Source organism: Corylus avellana, chromosome ca9, assembly GCF_901000735.1.
Source record: "Corylus avellana chromosome ca9, CavTom2PMs-1.0".
Classification (NCBI taxonomy): Eukaryota; Viridiplantae; Streptophyta; class Magnoliopsida; order Fagales; family Betulaceae; genus Corylus; species Corylus avellana.
Window position 1 is genome coordinate 12,689,795 of NC_081549.1, and position 15,512 is coordinate 12,705,306.

Genomic DNA, 15,512 nt, shown 5'->3' on the forward strand with positions numbered 1-15,512 from the left:
AGGGGCTTGAATGTGCAACATTTGGCGCGTATCAACTCTCACTGATTCTCATGATTATAGCATGTACTATATCTATATTACATTCATGGATAACTGTCATGCCTAAAATGTTGTATACTTTACCAAACGGAGTTCATCACTAAATGGCATGGGTGCGCATTATTACTCACTAAGTCTTTGAACTTACCCCTTTTATTTTCTTCCCTCCATTATGTATAAATTGCGTGGTTTAGCTAGTATAGAGGAGGATGCCTTCAGACGTAATAATGCTGGTGGCCCAGGACCTGATTCAGGTCATTTTTGAGGATATGGACCTAGTATGACTAAAGTCCATGTAGGACAATGGAAGAACCATACGGGCGGAGATGATCGAGATTGTTATCATGTTAGAACTACTCAAGATTAGGCGTTGGTTTTGTTATCCTATGTTCAGACAATTATCTTATGGCCTGTAATATATTTTGATGATCAGTCTTTGACTAGTACATTTGGGAGATCTATCTATGTTATAGTATTTTTCTTTATTCTAGTGATTATAATTGTGGTATTTAGTTATTGTTGTATTATTCTTGTAGTTAAAGTCTTCCACGTTATTCTCTCATTTAGGAGAGGTTAAGATCCATGAGACTTGTCATGTGAGGAATTAGGCTGGGAGACGAAACATGGACTCATTTACCAGTTAATTAATTTTCACGGGGCGTTACATCCTCAACCGGTCTCAACTCTTCCTACAAGAACACATCCAATGACAACAAGGGCTCAAAATAATATTAGGACAACCAGACACCTCATGGATGGCACAATCCGCTATCCCATTCCTCTCGCATTGCTGTCCATGAGAAAGCCTGCAATCACAAAGCCTACCTATTTCTCTATTGCAGCCAAGGTTCCCAAATGGCAGCAGGCCATGCAACTTGAGTTTAATGCTTTACTCAAAAGTAACACTTGGTCACTAGTTCCTCCATCTAAAGCCAAGAATATTGTGGGTTGCAAATGGGTGTTCAAGCTCAAAAGGAAGGCTGATGGTTCCATTGAACGACACAAGGCCAGACTTGTCGCAAAGGGTTTTCACCAACAAGCTGGACTCGACTATGTTGAAACTTAAAGCCCCGTTGTCAAGCCGACAACCATCCGGACTGTGCTGTCTATTGCATACTCAGCAAGTTGGCCTCTTAAACAAATTGAAATTCAGAATGCTTTTCTTCATGGATTTCCTATCAGAGGAAGTTTATATGATACAGCCACCTGGATTTCATCATCCTACACTCTCTCATCACGTCTGCAAGTTAAACAAAGCATTATATGGGCTTAAACAGGTGCCTCACACATGGTTCTCGCGCCTTAGTGAGAAGTTACTTAAGCTTGGATTCATTGGTTGAAAGGCAGACTCTTCCATATTCATCTACAGATCAGACTTAGTCACTATATTTCTGCTTATTTACGTGGATGACATCATTATTACTGCATCTATACCTGATGTTGTTACTGAATTGTTGCAACTACTTAGCATTGATTTTGCAGTCAAGAATCATGGAGATCTCCACTTCTTTCTTGGTGTTGAAGTGCTACCTTGCAAGTTCGGTCTACTACTTTCCCAATGCAAGTATATCATGGATTTGCTGAAGAAAACCAATATGCTAGAGGCAAAATTGATTATGACTCCTATGGCTTCTTCTACTATGCTGTCAGCTTACATTGGTGACCCTATAGATGATCCGTCATTATATCGCAGCACTGTTAGGTCTCTCTAATACTTGTCTCTCACTCGTCCTAACCTAGAGTTTGCAGTCAATCGTGTATGTCAATTTATGCACCGCCCAACTACATTACATTGGCAAGCCGTCAAGAGAATTCTACACTACCTTAAAAACACCGTGTCTCATGGGTTGCTTCTAACACGGATATCTTCATTATCTCTTGAAGCCTTCTCCGATGTAGATTGGGTTGGATGCCCAGATGAGACGATCTACAAGTGTTTATTGCATTTTTCTCGGCTCCAATCCTTTATCCAGGAGTTCTTATAAGCAACCCATTGTTTCTCGTTCCTCCACAGAACCTGAGTATAAATCTGTTGAAAACAATTCAGCTGGAATTATTTGGATTCAGTCTCTTCTCCGTGGCCTTGGAATTCGTCCTTCATCTTCGCCCAAACTATGGTGTGATAACATTGGCGCCACGTACCTCTATGTGAACCCTATTTTCCATGTATGAACGAAACATGTAGAGATCGATTTCCACTTTGTTCATGATAGGGTTGCTGACAAGTCATTACAAGTTCTATTTGTTCCAAGCTCCGACCAGTTGGTAAATGTTCTCACTAAACCGATAGTCTCCAAAAGGTTTCATGATCTTTGTGTCAAGCTCAACGTTAGGTATGCCACGTTGACCTTGCGGGAGGGTATTAGCGGAAGTTCTATCTCATCCAAAAAGTCACACTTTCAAACAGACTCTAACCTTATATGTAATTATGAATTAGATAAAGATAAGAATGTATAGATGTTTTATTCTATCTCATATACATAGCTTGTGATAGGCTTAGACTTGTGATAGGAATTGATTTATCCTACCTCATATACATAGCTAGTGATAAGCTTAGACTTGTAATAGGAATCAAACACTTGGTGTTAAGTGTTAGTATAGTTGTTGAACTCTATGTTACGTTCTATATATATTGACTAATCTAGTCAATATATATATATATACAAATTGACTAGATCAGTAACGTGAATAAGATATTTACACCTATCATTTTATGGTCTTTTAATCTCATGTACTATTTAGTTTTATATGCTAGTATATGTAGATGATATTATTCTAACTAGGACTCATATTTCGGCTATAAACTCATTGATTCGTCGAATGCAACAAGAGTTGACTCTTAAGGATTTGGGTCCTCTTAGTTTCTTCTTGGGAATCCAGGTTACACATAGCTCCAATGGCTTGCATCTTTGTCGAAAGAAGTATATTGCCGATCTACTCCAACACACACATATGGACTGTGCAAAACCGGCCAAGTCTCCATGTGCATCTGGGCCTAAATTGTCCAAATGTGATGGAGTTGCTTTGGATGATCCAACTATTTATCGTCATATTGTAGGATCTTTATAGTATTGTATGTTAACTAGACCAGAGATAGCCTTTTTGATGAACCATCTTTGTCAACATTTACATTCTCCCACTTCTGTCCACCTTTCAGCTGCTAAACGTGTTTTGCGATATTTGAAAGGCTCTATTGATCATGGTCTTTGGTACACAAAGAGCTCCCTCCAACTAAATGACTTTCGTGATTCTGACTGTGCTGGAAATCCAGATGATTGATGTTCTACTTCTGGTTTTGCAGTGTTCGTGGGAGATTGTCTGATTTCATGGAGTGCAAAGAAGCAAGCTGTTGTTTCTTGGTCTAGTATCGAGGCATAATATTGCTCCTCAACAATTGCTACTATGGAATTGTATTGGTTGCACATGCTCTTCAAAGATATTCATGTGCCTCTACCTCTTGCACCGGTCCTTTGGTGTGATAATGTTACTTCTCTTGCTTTAGCAAGTAATCCTGTGTATCACGCTTGTACAAAACATATTGAGGTGGATTACCATTTTGTTTGGAAAAAAGTTCTTAACCGTGAGATTTATGTTGAATTTATTTCTATGCATAACCAAGTATCTGATATCTTCACTAAGAGATTAACTTCAATCAGATGTCTTACTCTCAAGTCCAAGTTGATGGTTGTTACATCCCCTATCAACTTGAAGGGGCCTATTAACCTTCGTAATGGAGATGAAGTCCCCACATCACCTTTGAATAAAGATAGCAATCTATCAGATAAGAAACAACAGCATGAGACACGTAGTTACTCTCCAAGTCTATCAGCAAGATCAAATCTATCAATAGATTTGAACTCAAGTCATGAATGCATATCAAGAGATGCAACAGCTCACAAGAGTTCTCATTTATCTTCACAAGAATTAGATAATGGTTGACAATTAGTTTGAATGTATTCTGTTCTTATAGATCACTGGTTTAAAACTCAAATGTATTTTTTATCTCCATTGATTGTATTATCTCTGTAACAAACTACTCTCTATGTTAAAAGCAAAACATACGGGTTTGGTATCTTGCCAAAACCCTTTGCATCACTCACTCTTTCACATGTCTCTCCTCTCTTAGATTTTTGTTTAGGTAACAAAACATTTTCTACATAAAAATCATTCTGTCACTAGAGTTTTGGGATTGGAAGAAAAAGCTCTTAGAAGAATTGTCGAGAGGTTCTTGAGCAATTGTGGTAGAAACAAACGGGTTGTTTGTTTGATGTAAATATGATGTTCATTACAAAGGTTTTGTAGGAATTTCTTACTTGTAATTGAATTCTTTTATAGTTGATGAGTATTCTAGGTTTGGTTGCCCCTCAGTCGTTCACTTTTAAAGAGTTTTTTAAAAAGTTTTTAACTTTTTCATCAAATTATTTGTGTTAATTGATTTTCTGTTTTATAATATTTTGTAATTAATTGTATGGTTATGAAATTTTAAATTCCATAATATATTGGCATACCCGTATTCAAAGAAAAACCTTGCTTGCCTTGTGGGCCAATATGTTGTCAGTTTTACTAGCCGGAGTTGTCCTCGTGACTCTAAATGATTAAATTATTTGATACGGACGTTTGGCCGGCCACTTGCCATCGTCATCCGTGATCTTACACTGAGCATCCGTGATCTTCTATGGCATTGGATATTTGTTAAACTAAAAAAAGAAACAAAAGAAACAGACTTATTGTTGCTGGCCCATATATAGGCACAAACGTATACAATATAATGATAATAATATAACACTAGTTAATTTGAGAAAATTTCACTGAACATTATTCACGGGTTTTGTTAAACTAAAAAAAGAAACGAAAGAAACAGACTTATTGTTGCTGGCCCATATATAGGCACAAACGTATACAATATAATGATAATAATATAACACTAGTTAATTTGAGAAAATTTCACTGAACATTATTCACAGGTTTTGATATGAACTATCTAAAGTTTTAAAACTCTCAATTTTACTCCTCAAATTTTTAATTTGATGTAATCTCTCATCGGACGTTAAAACAGAAGGTAAAAATGATAAAATGAAAAGTTTTATAAAATTTAAGAATTACCTTTAATTTACACTTTTTTTTTTTTTTTTTAAGAAAACGTAAATTGAATGGTATTTTTGTATTCTTCATAGCCTCTGTTAGGATTTCACACCGAATCTTAACGGATGTGTAGATTGCATCAAATCAAAAGTTTGATGAGTGATATTGAGAATTTTTGAACTTTCGATGATCCTTTCAAAACACGTGAAGATTTAGATGGCCTTTGAGAAGTTTTCCCGATTAATAATATAATATAATATATTATTATTATTATTATTATTATTATTATTAGTATTATTATTATTATTATTATTATGATTTGATTTGTATGCATGAATTCCGTTTAAAAGCATAAGCATCCAAAATGTGTTGATAGCCGCCCTTGATATTGCAAGTGATGGCCACAGTTATTTGCCCATTCTTCCCACCTCTCCCTCTATATAAACTCTCAAAGCGAAGCCCAACAACAGCAGAAGAAGAAGAAGAAGGAAGCCATTTACATACAATACATATGTATATCCCAAGAATAATGCAAATGAAAATTACAAGATTCCTAGTGTTTTTCTTTGCCCTTCCTCTTCCTCTTGTGTTGGCCGATCTGCAGGTAGGTTTCTACAAATCTACGTGTCCGCAAGCAGAATCAATTGTACAACAAGTAGTGCAAGCTGAATTCTATCGAGATCGATCCATCACCGCTGCCTTGCTTCGTATGCATTTTCATGATTGTTTTGTCAGAGTAAGATGTATATTCAACCATTGTTATATTATTATTTTGGTGGCAAAAAATACCCAATCATCTCATTTATTTATTTTTATAAGAGTAATTAAGATTGATGTGCTTGCTAACTAATTTAGATTATTGCAAACTATCTCGTACAACCACCTCTTACTAAAATGCTAAGAATGTATTACTCTCCTAGTCACTCTTCTGTTAGCAGCAATCCTTTCTGATGAACACAAACGGCATTAGAAAATATATATATATATATACAAAGTTACATGTTGTGTTACGATTCTAGTGTCTTACATGGGTTAAAGGCTTGTTTGTGATTGTGTTAGAAAGTTTAAAAAGTACTTTTAGTACTTACAAAGTAGTGCCAAACAAATTAAAGCTAGCATGTTTGGTAAAAAAAATTTTAAACTATTTTTTTTTTTTTTAATTTTTTTACTTTTTAACTTTAAAAATTGTCAAAACATACTTTTGACAAAAACTTAAAAATAAAGTTTTTGCTAAAAAAATATTTTTTTACTTAATGTTCTATTTCTCAAACACAATCTTAAACGGGCTCTAAGTTTAATATTCACTATGTAGGTATAAGTTCTTGAGCACCCCCTCATTGCAAACCGATTTTCAATTATAAGTTCTAGCTAAATTGAGTTCTACAAACTAATCAGATTGGTTAATAGAATTACATTTGCCTTCTTCTAGAACCTATAATTATTAAAATAGGTAAAGTACAATATCTGCTTAGTTTATCATTTATAAGCAGTTAAATTTGAGGAGAAAAAATTAATTTATCAAATTTAGAGAGCCACTTTTAAAATAAGTCAAATATCAAATTCTATATACCTTTCTCTATTTTAGTTAAATATTATTATTTTATTAGTCTGAAACCAATCACTTAAGAGAGACGGAGGTAAAAAATAAGTTTAAAAAATTATATAACTTTAACTTTTTAACTTTTGAAATGTAGTGAGCATCTATGACAAGAGTTAAATATAAAGTAGAGAAATTAGCTTGTTAAATTGGCGCTTTTATGAGTTTTGTTAGATTTTTAGAGAAAATCTAAATATAAAGAGCCCATTGTAAATACTCTATGACTTCTAGACGTTTCTGATTGTTGTTACTTAAGTCTTGCGCCATGTGAGAGAGGCACTTTTGTGACATGTGTACTAATTAACATGTTGTCTATATTAGGGTTGTGATGCCTCTATACTAATAGACTCAACAAGTGAGAAGGCATCAGAGAAAGATGCTGGGCCAAACCAGACTGTACGAGGATTTGAAGTTATTGATAATGCCAAGAAAAGATTAGAGGCTGCTTGCCCTTCAACCGTTTCTTGTGCCGATATTATTACTTTGGCCACCCGTGACGCTGTTGCTCTTGCCGGAGGCCCCAATTATACATCGGCAACGGGAAGGCGCGATGGTCTTGTCTCCGATCCTGAACAAGTGTTGTTGCCGGGACCAGCACTTTCTGTTTCTGGGGCATTGCAATTTTTTACTGCCAAAGGGATGGCTCTCAATGACATGGTCACCCTTTTAGGTGCTCTTAAATCATCACTTATTTTAAAATTTTGAGAATAAATTTCACAACATTCTTTTAAATTTTTATCCGTTTTGAACTTACTTCTTAATATTCAAAAACTCTTAATTTAAGGTATCGAACTTTCAAATTTTTACAATATCTCATTGTGTTAGGATTTTCCGTTAGGTCTTGTTAAAATTCCCAAAATACTCATTTTATTTTATTTTATTAAAACAAATAAAAACAATTGCAAAGATTCAGGCATATATATTTTTGCAAATTCTGTCAAATCCTTACCAATTCCTGAATCTTTGTAATTTTTTATTTTATTTTTTTATATTGTAAACATTGATTATGGTATTTTGGGAATTTTGATAGTAGTAACGGAAAATCCTAACCAAAGAGAATATTGCAAATAATTGAAAATTCGATACCTTAAATTGAGAGTTTTTAATACAATTACTCTTTTAAGTGCTCTTAAATCACAATTTATTTCAAAACTTTAAAATGTTAGGAAATAACAAATTTAATTATTTCATCAATATTTTTCAGGTGGGAGCTTAAAAAAAATTAATTAATTATTTAATTAAATATTCTAACATGCAGGAGCACACAGTGTGGGAGTAGCACATTGCTTCTTCTTTGACTACAGGCTTTCCAACTATGAAGGCTCCGGGGCTCCGGATCCTTCCATGGATCCTGCTCTGATTGCAAAGCTCAACATGACCTGCGCGAGGAATGCGGGCGCTACTGCATTTTTGGATCAAAGTACGTCGTTCGCCATGGACAATCAATTCTTTAAGCAAATTCTTTTGAGGAAAGGTGTTTTGCAGATTGATCAGGAACTTGCGTTGGATAATTCAACCGCTCGCTTTGTTTCTGGTTTTGCATCAAACGGGGTCGTATTCCACCAGAGCTTTGCAAAAGCTATGATCAAGTTGGGCAGCGTCCAAGTTCTTGTTGGGAAAGCTGGAGAAATTCGGAAGAACTGCAGAGTTTTCAATACACCCAAGAAAAGTAAATAAATTCGAGCCTTTTAAGGATTTTATATCCTCTTTTTTAAATATTCATGAGTAGAGAGACGACTGTGGTAATTCTATTTTTTCTCATTTTTTTCTTTAATTTTTTAATTTTTTTTTTTAAGATTATTAGCTTAATATATTATACTAGAATTATAATGAAATAAATTACTTTCTTACTGTATTTTTTAAAAAAACATATTCCAACATTTTCGATGAGTTAGACTTTATTTTTTTTATTATTTTGGCTATTTCTTAAAACAATTATACAGGGTTGGCCCTTTAATAGGCCTCTTTATTTTAAGGTAGTCTGAAAACCCCTAAACCTTCCAAACAACAAAGGTAAGCGTATTTTATTAGCTTTTTAGTGATTTTAATTTTAAATAGGCACTTACGATGCAAAATAGAAATAAAAGTCTAACTGAAATAAATCATGATGTTATCAATAATGGTAACATATTATCTTAAATCTTAATCATAACCCTATTTTTATCAATAATGATTACTTATTATCTATAAATTATTCTAATCCTAAAATTCCTTCCATTATGTTAACTTTACTGTAATGTACAGCTAAACTAAAGAAAAGAAAGAATGGATCCATAGTCTATATTAACAAAATGATACCAGTTTTGATCTCCTGTACATTAGGCCCATAACACTCTATTTCCATATTATGTGCCATCGTAGCGCATTTGGGGTTGCGTTGGCTAGTAGGGTTTTTAAAATAAAAAAGAACTTCTTAGAAAAAAGGCTTCAATTTGAAGTTTTTTATTAAAAGTGTGTTTTAGTCATTTTTAAAATAAAAAAGTCAAAAAAGTATTTATAAATTTTTTACTAAACATGCCAATTTTTTGTTTGACACAACTTTCTAAGTATTAAAAGTATATTTTACCTTGTCTAATGTATTTCCAAACTGGCCTTTATACTGGAGGACCAGAATGTTTGTAGACTATAAAAGAAATGTTATTTCCCTTCTCTCTGTACATGGATATATGTAGGCATATTGCGGAACTAAGGTGACATTTTTATGCGTTATATTTTTCTATCTTTGTGCATTTTGTGACATGGCCCATGGGCCCTTATTTAATCTAGCTAGTTGTGTGTTTGAAGCTTATGAGGGCTTCTATGGGATACCTATGGCATTGGTAAACATGGTATATATATATATATATATATATACACTACCAAGGGTAAGTACCGACCAATTAAGAAAGGCCACCAGAAAACGAGAAAATTTTTAGGACAAGTTATGATTTGACATTGCATCAAAGATAGAGGTTTTAGGTTCAAACTTTCATTCGGTCAATTCACGCTATTCAAATTAAATATTACATTTATTGGGCTCCATTTATTTAAAGAAAGTTTAAGCTCACGAACGAGGAAGAATATTAAAAGTATTAATTAAATAATTAAAGATATAAATGCTAAAAAAAAAAAAAACAACTCTGATTCTGCTGCCAATGCTTTATCCATATTGTCATGATTGTCATCTTTATGGAAGTTAAGGCCCACTGGATTTAGAAATTAAGCCTCAGTTGCAAACAGAGTTTGGCCTTCACTCATGTAAACAACGCCTGCACTACTATACGTAAGAGAACTGCAAAGTGAAGTCAGTTTCATTTGTGATATCCACTGCACAAAATGCTCCCAATTAATGTGATTTTTAATTTATGTTTTTATTATTTTTCTTTTCTGGTACTGTGGATTGCAATTTCAATGTGGCCGAATGAGGAAAAAGTCAAAAAGATAAAAAGAAAGAAAAAGAAACTTTATCAAGCCATTTAGCAAATAGTTTTTATTTATTTATTTTTTTAACAAATTAGGATTGACAAAATATCAATCAAGTTGGGGCAAACTGCTCCCTATTTACAATACCATAGATATAGTTTGGAATTTCTTCAATCCAAACTTTATCTACGCCATTTATAATAGCCTCTCTAGCAAGACTATGAGCTGCAAAGTTCGCTTCCCTCTTTATATGTTAAATCATCCATGATCTCAGTTGACTCAACCTCACTTTGATTCCATTAATTAAATGATCAAAGTAACACTAATTTTTTCCCACCAGCTTGACCGCATTAACAATTTGTAAGGTGTCTCCCTCCACAATTATATCAAAAAATTCCATCTCTCTACATAGATCCACGGCATGTATAGTAGCCATCGCATCAGCAACGATAGGTTCGACCAAGCAACATCGTGTAGTGCTTCGTGCCACCACCAACACAATTCCCTCATGATCCCGTATTACAATACCAATCCCAACTTGCTCTTGAGCATTATCCACCGCTACATCTCAATTAACTTTATACATACTTGTGGGTGGTTTCTGCCAAATTATTGGTGGTGCTTCATATTAGGGCTCCCTCCATCCCTTTCTTATGTATTAATTAACCCTTATGAAGTCATCAAGAGAGCTACTTGTGTCGCGGCAAACTTGATTAGGATGAGTGAAATCTCCTCCATGTATGGCATTTCTGCAAAATCAAATTTTTTGAGCCATCACTGTCATAAGCTCAATTTATAAGGTGGCATTTTACTCTTCAAAGTTCAAACGTAAGTATTTAAAAAAAAAAAAAAAAAAACTAATAAAAATAATTTTTACCAAAAAATATTTAATAATTCCGAAAAAGGGGAAAAAATATAAATAAAACAAAAAAATCAAATTAATTGTTTTTTTAAATAAAAATAAAAATTAGAGGGGTGACTGCAAACCAAGAAGAGGGGGTGGCTAGTGCCACCAAAAAAAAAACTAATAAAAATAATTTTTACCAAAAAATATTTAATAATTCCGAAAAAGGGGAAAAAAAATATAAATAAAACAAAAAAAATCAAATTAATTGTTTTTTTTTTTTAAATAAAAATTAGAGGGGTGACTGCAAACCAGGAAGAGGGGGTGGCTAGTGCCACCCTCAGCCAATCTCGGCTAGTACTGAGCCACCTCTTGGGTGGTTTGTGGGCCACCCCTGTGGTGGGTGGTCTTCAAGCTCTCCCCCCCATCCCCTCAAATATTTTTTTTTCAAAAAAAAAAAAATTATTTTAAGATTTTAGTGTGTGGGTGAGAGAGAGAAATTGTAGTGTTTTTTAGTGTGTGGTGCTCAGCTTATAAGCCCTAATTTCAAGCGCCAAAGTTGTTAATAATGTCGTTTGAATAGTGTTATTGTTCAAACGACACATTCTGGAGCGTAAATAATGTCGTTTGAATAGTAATACTATTCAAACGATAGCTTTGTAGTGAATAGTATCGTTTAAATAGTGTTATTGTTCAAGTAACACCACTTTTAAAATGATGTCGCTTGAATATATCAGTAAAAAGAAGCTTTTAGTGACTTTATTTTTATTTTTTTTGTTGGTAGTGCCTACAACTTCATAAGCTAATTTTTCGCTCCCTTGGAGCTCAAGTTTCCATTAAATACAAAGAAATGATGCTTATCAACTTTCTTAAAAGGGTAACCTCTATTTTCACTTGAAGTCCATTTTCCTCGAATGTTGGCCAAAGCCTCCACTAGTAGACTTCCCACCGTCTCCAATGCTTAGGTGGCATCCTGTACATTCCTCATATTTTCATTGGGGCGGGGGGCGCTTTGATATACTTGTTCCTTACGTCATCTTGTCGTGGTTTCGTTGACATATGTGCAATCACAACGATCATTAGTCCTTGCTTCAAAGCACTATGTTGAGCTTTGCTTATCTATACATAACACTTGTATCTAATTATCATAGTTCAGATTATTCCTATCCCTATAGTGGTGTCAACATAGTGATCTCAATCCTGACTTTAATATCATATCCTATCATAAAATTATCAAGTTCAATATCCTCAAAATCCTTTCATGTCAAAACTCTATCTTTCTTGTACACTTATTTCATCTTATGCCTAGGTAGATTATTACTTAATACCTAACAGATCGGTTCTTATAATCAGAAGAGTTGAACGCTCTAATACCATATGTAACTCTCGAAGAAGTTAATTATCAATTAAATTAATTACTCAGGGCGTTACAAATTATTCCAAAAGCTCAAGATAATAGGAAGAGATAAAATTAATTATTTAATTAATACTTTAATACTCTCCCTCACATGTAAGCTTATTCTCTCGCAAATAGATATCCTAAGTACCAGAACTTTATAAAATCAAAGAATAGATCAAGTAAAATAAAAGAGCAAGAATTCCCCCCCTCATGCTACGACTTCTATATATAGGATTGTTGAGACCTTTGAAGTGTTCTCCTAAATAACCAAGGACTGGCATCTCATTCTTCTCAATGTCTGAATATGACCAAAGAGTGTGGGCTATCACAAGGATTAAATCACTCCCTTTCTATTGTAAGAGTGAATCACATCTCTAGTCTTAAGACTTGTTTTTCACTCTCATATGTACTTTATATTTATAGTTGGGATTGGAGAGAAAAGTGTAGTACTTGAACAATGTGGGAGTGCTTGTAGTAGTAGTAAAATAGGTTCCTACTAGCTATTACTACTACTTCAGAGTGCACAACCACTAGGGGTAAGCATGGAAAAAACTTGCTTCCTCGTACTTAGGTGCATTGAGCTAGGGTTTTGACACTAACCCATATGTTCCCATACTCCTATGGACTATTTGGTTTTACCCTAAGCCCAAACCTCTCAATCTTCTCTTGGACTATGTCTTACACAAGTCCTTACCATTATCTCATAATGATCCATGTTTTAAAAAATAAAACATGGCCCAAACTAATAAATAAAATCCTATTAACTTGGTCAAATTATATCAGATTGAAGAGCGACCTAAAAGAAAAAATGCCTATGACACATATCATATCATGACTTGTCAAGGGGTTACTATTAATTACACTAAATAATTGTATTAATTGAACTCTAGAGAATATTTTTAATTTAATCATTTAATCACTTATACAATTTTAATGTGAACATTTGATTCCTTCATGAAATATTATGTAGTCAAATTAAAGTCAATAAAACTGCGCCCACTTTAATGCACTGCCTCTTTTCCTTGAATATCAAACTTAATCACATATTCATTCTCTCTTTTGAAATAGCATTTCACCAAGAATAAGTATTTCAGTAATCTCATACTAAAATGTCTTGGCCTGAGAATAAGAGTAAATAAGTCATCAAGTCTACTTAATGAGAAATTTCTTATCTAATTGATCTTGTCAAACGATTTGGATTCCTTCTTAGCAATGAAATTCCTACAATGCTATATTTGCTCATTCAACACATGAAAAATTTTGACTATAAAAAGGTCTCACTCTTAAATGCATTAGAGTGATTTGTACAAGACATTTGAGTCCCTGATCCCCTTAGAATAAGAAAATTAATGTTCTTAGAAGTCTTAATCGAGTTTCACACCATTACTTTAGACAATGTTTAACAGGAATGACAAGTATTGTGATCCATTTGGTGCATTGAATCTTCTATATTATAATAAAACGAGTATAATTTGATCCCTTTTTGTTTAAACAAAAAAAAAAAAAAAACATCTCACCTCTATATTTAGACTATATTAATGCTTAACCCTATATATAACTAGATATGCTTTGTATTATTGGTTCAGAATGTGATCGATTCCTTCTTTTTTCACGTGTAACAATGAACACTCTTTGGATGACAAGAAATAAACGAGTATATATATATAATCGATGCAATCCTGCCTATCCAACTCCTTCCTGGACCCCTCCACCACCGACCTTTGACAAACCTCAATTAATTTTGATGAAAAGCTACTCCTCTACTGTTGCTCTTTGTAGAGACATGTCGTGGCACCATGCATCCATCCTACATGCCTGCCTTTACAAATGTCCTCTTATTCATCCCCCTCTTATCAAGTACTAAAAGCAACTCCAATGGCCATTTATGATACGCACTATTAATTATGTGATGCAAAGATGGAATTAAGAGCATTTTTGGTTAGTTTTTCTAGGGGTAGTTCAATTGACGTAATCTACGCCTCATGAAGCGAATGTCACCAATTCAAATTTCTATCCCCTTGCGTGAACATGTAAAAAAAAAAAAAAAATAAATAAAAATAGAGCTAACATGCATGATATAAAGAAACCTAATGTAAGGACTGCATCATTCTAGCGCTTGCAATCATTTGGCCCACTTTCTATAATATAATGCTCATCATGTTTCTAGTTCTCTTTTTTCTTTGGTACGGATAATAGGTAGTTGTTCAATATGACCATTAGCTATAAAGTAGTCATGTGATTGAAAATCTACTTTCTTTTTTTTTTTTTTTATTATTCTTTTTTTAAAACTTTGTGGGGTTGAAAATTTAATCTCATGCATGTGGCTCGGCAACTAATGGGTTGCAATACCCATTTTTACGGGCTTTTAAATGAATGGCCTGAATCTTGACAATAAGGCAAAAATAATAATAATAATAATAATAAATATATGTTTGAATGGTTTTTTTAAGGGTGTCAACCCGGTTCGGTTTCTCGGTTTTTGACCAAAATCGGAACTGGAACCTGGGTACCCCGGTTCTCGGTTTTGGAAAACTAGAACTGGAACAGGGACCTCGGTTAACCGGGGTCCCAGTTACCGGCCAGTTCCGGTTTTACCCGGTCCGGTAACCAATTTTTGAAAAAGACTGAAAGAGAGAGGCCGAATGGGTGTGAGAAAATCTGAAAATCTGAAAATCTGAAAGAGAAACGGAGAAGAAGATGACTAGAGCCTAGAGGAGAAAATTTGAAAATTGAGAAGAGCTGAAGAGGAGGGGCTGGAGCCTGGCGGGCGGCAGCGTGATGTGAGAAAATCAGAAAACTTAGAAAAGAAGATGAGCTGATGAGGGGCTGCGGGCTGGGACCTACTAACTTAGGGGAAAACCTTCAAAACTGGAAAAGTGTCGAATGGGTGTGAGAAAATCTGAAAATCTGAAAATCTGAAAAAGAAACGGAGAAGAAGAGAACTAGAGCCTAGAGGAGAAAATCTGAAAATGGAGAAGAGCTGAAGAGGAGGGGCTGGAGCCTGGCGGGCGGCGGCGTGATGTGAGAAAATCAGAAAACTCAGAAAAGAAGATGAACTGATGAGGGGCTGCGGGCTGGGACTTACTGACTTAGGGGAAAACCTTCAAAACTGGAAAAGTGAGAAACCTAATTGCCTAAGGTCCTAAACG

At 34.3% G+C, this 15,512-nt stretch overlaps 1 protein-coding gene across 1 annotated transcript; it reads left to right on the plus strand.

Moving 5' to 3' along the window:
- The first annotated feature begins 5,543 nt into the window (after positions 1-5,543).
- On the plus strand, positions 5,544-8,450 carry LOC132162093 (peroxidase 57). Its single transcript, XM_059572343.1, has 3 exons — positions 5,544-5,857; positions 7,040-7,388; positions 7,977-8,450. The coding sequence occupies exons 1-3, from the start codon at positions 5,633-5,635 to the stop codon at positions 8,393-8,395; spliced, it is 993 nt and encodes a 330-aa protein (XP_059428326.1). The 5' UTR covers positions 5,544-5,632; the 3' UTR covers positions 8,396-8,450.
- The last annotated feature ends 7,062 nt before the right edge of the window (positions 8,451-15,512 follow it).

What these genes read in the sequence shown, in the direction of transcription:
- LOC132162093 (XM_059572343.1), top strand. Translation starts at nt 5,633, where the DNA reads ATGTATATCCCAAGAATAATGCAAATGAAAATTACAAGATTCCTAGTG. An exon ending in TTCATGATTGTTTTGTCAGA is followed by an intron (nt 5,858 to 7,039) that starts GTAAGATGTATA and finishes TGTCTATATTAG; the next exon opens with GGTTGTGATGCCTCTATACT. An exon ending in TGACATGGTCACCCTTTTAG is followed by an intron (nt 7,389 to 7,976) that starts GTGCTCTTAAAT and finishes TCTAACATGCAG; the next exon opens with GAGCACACAGTGTGGGAGTA.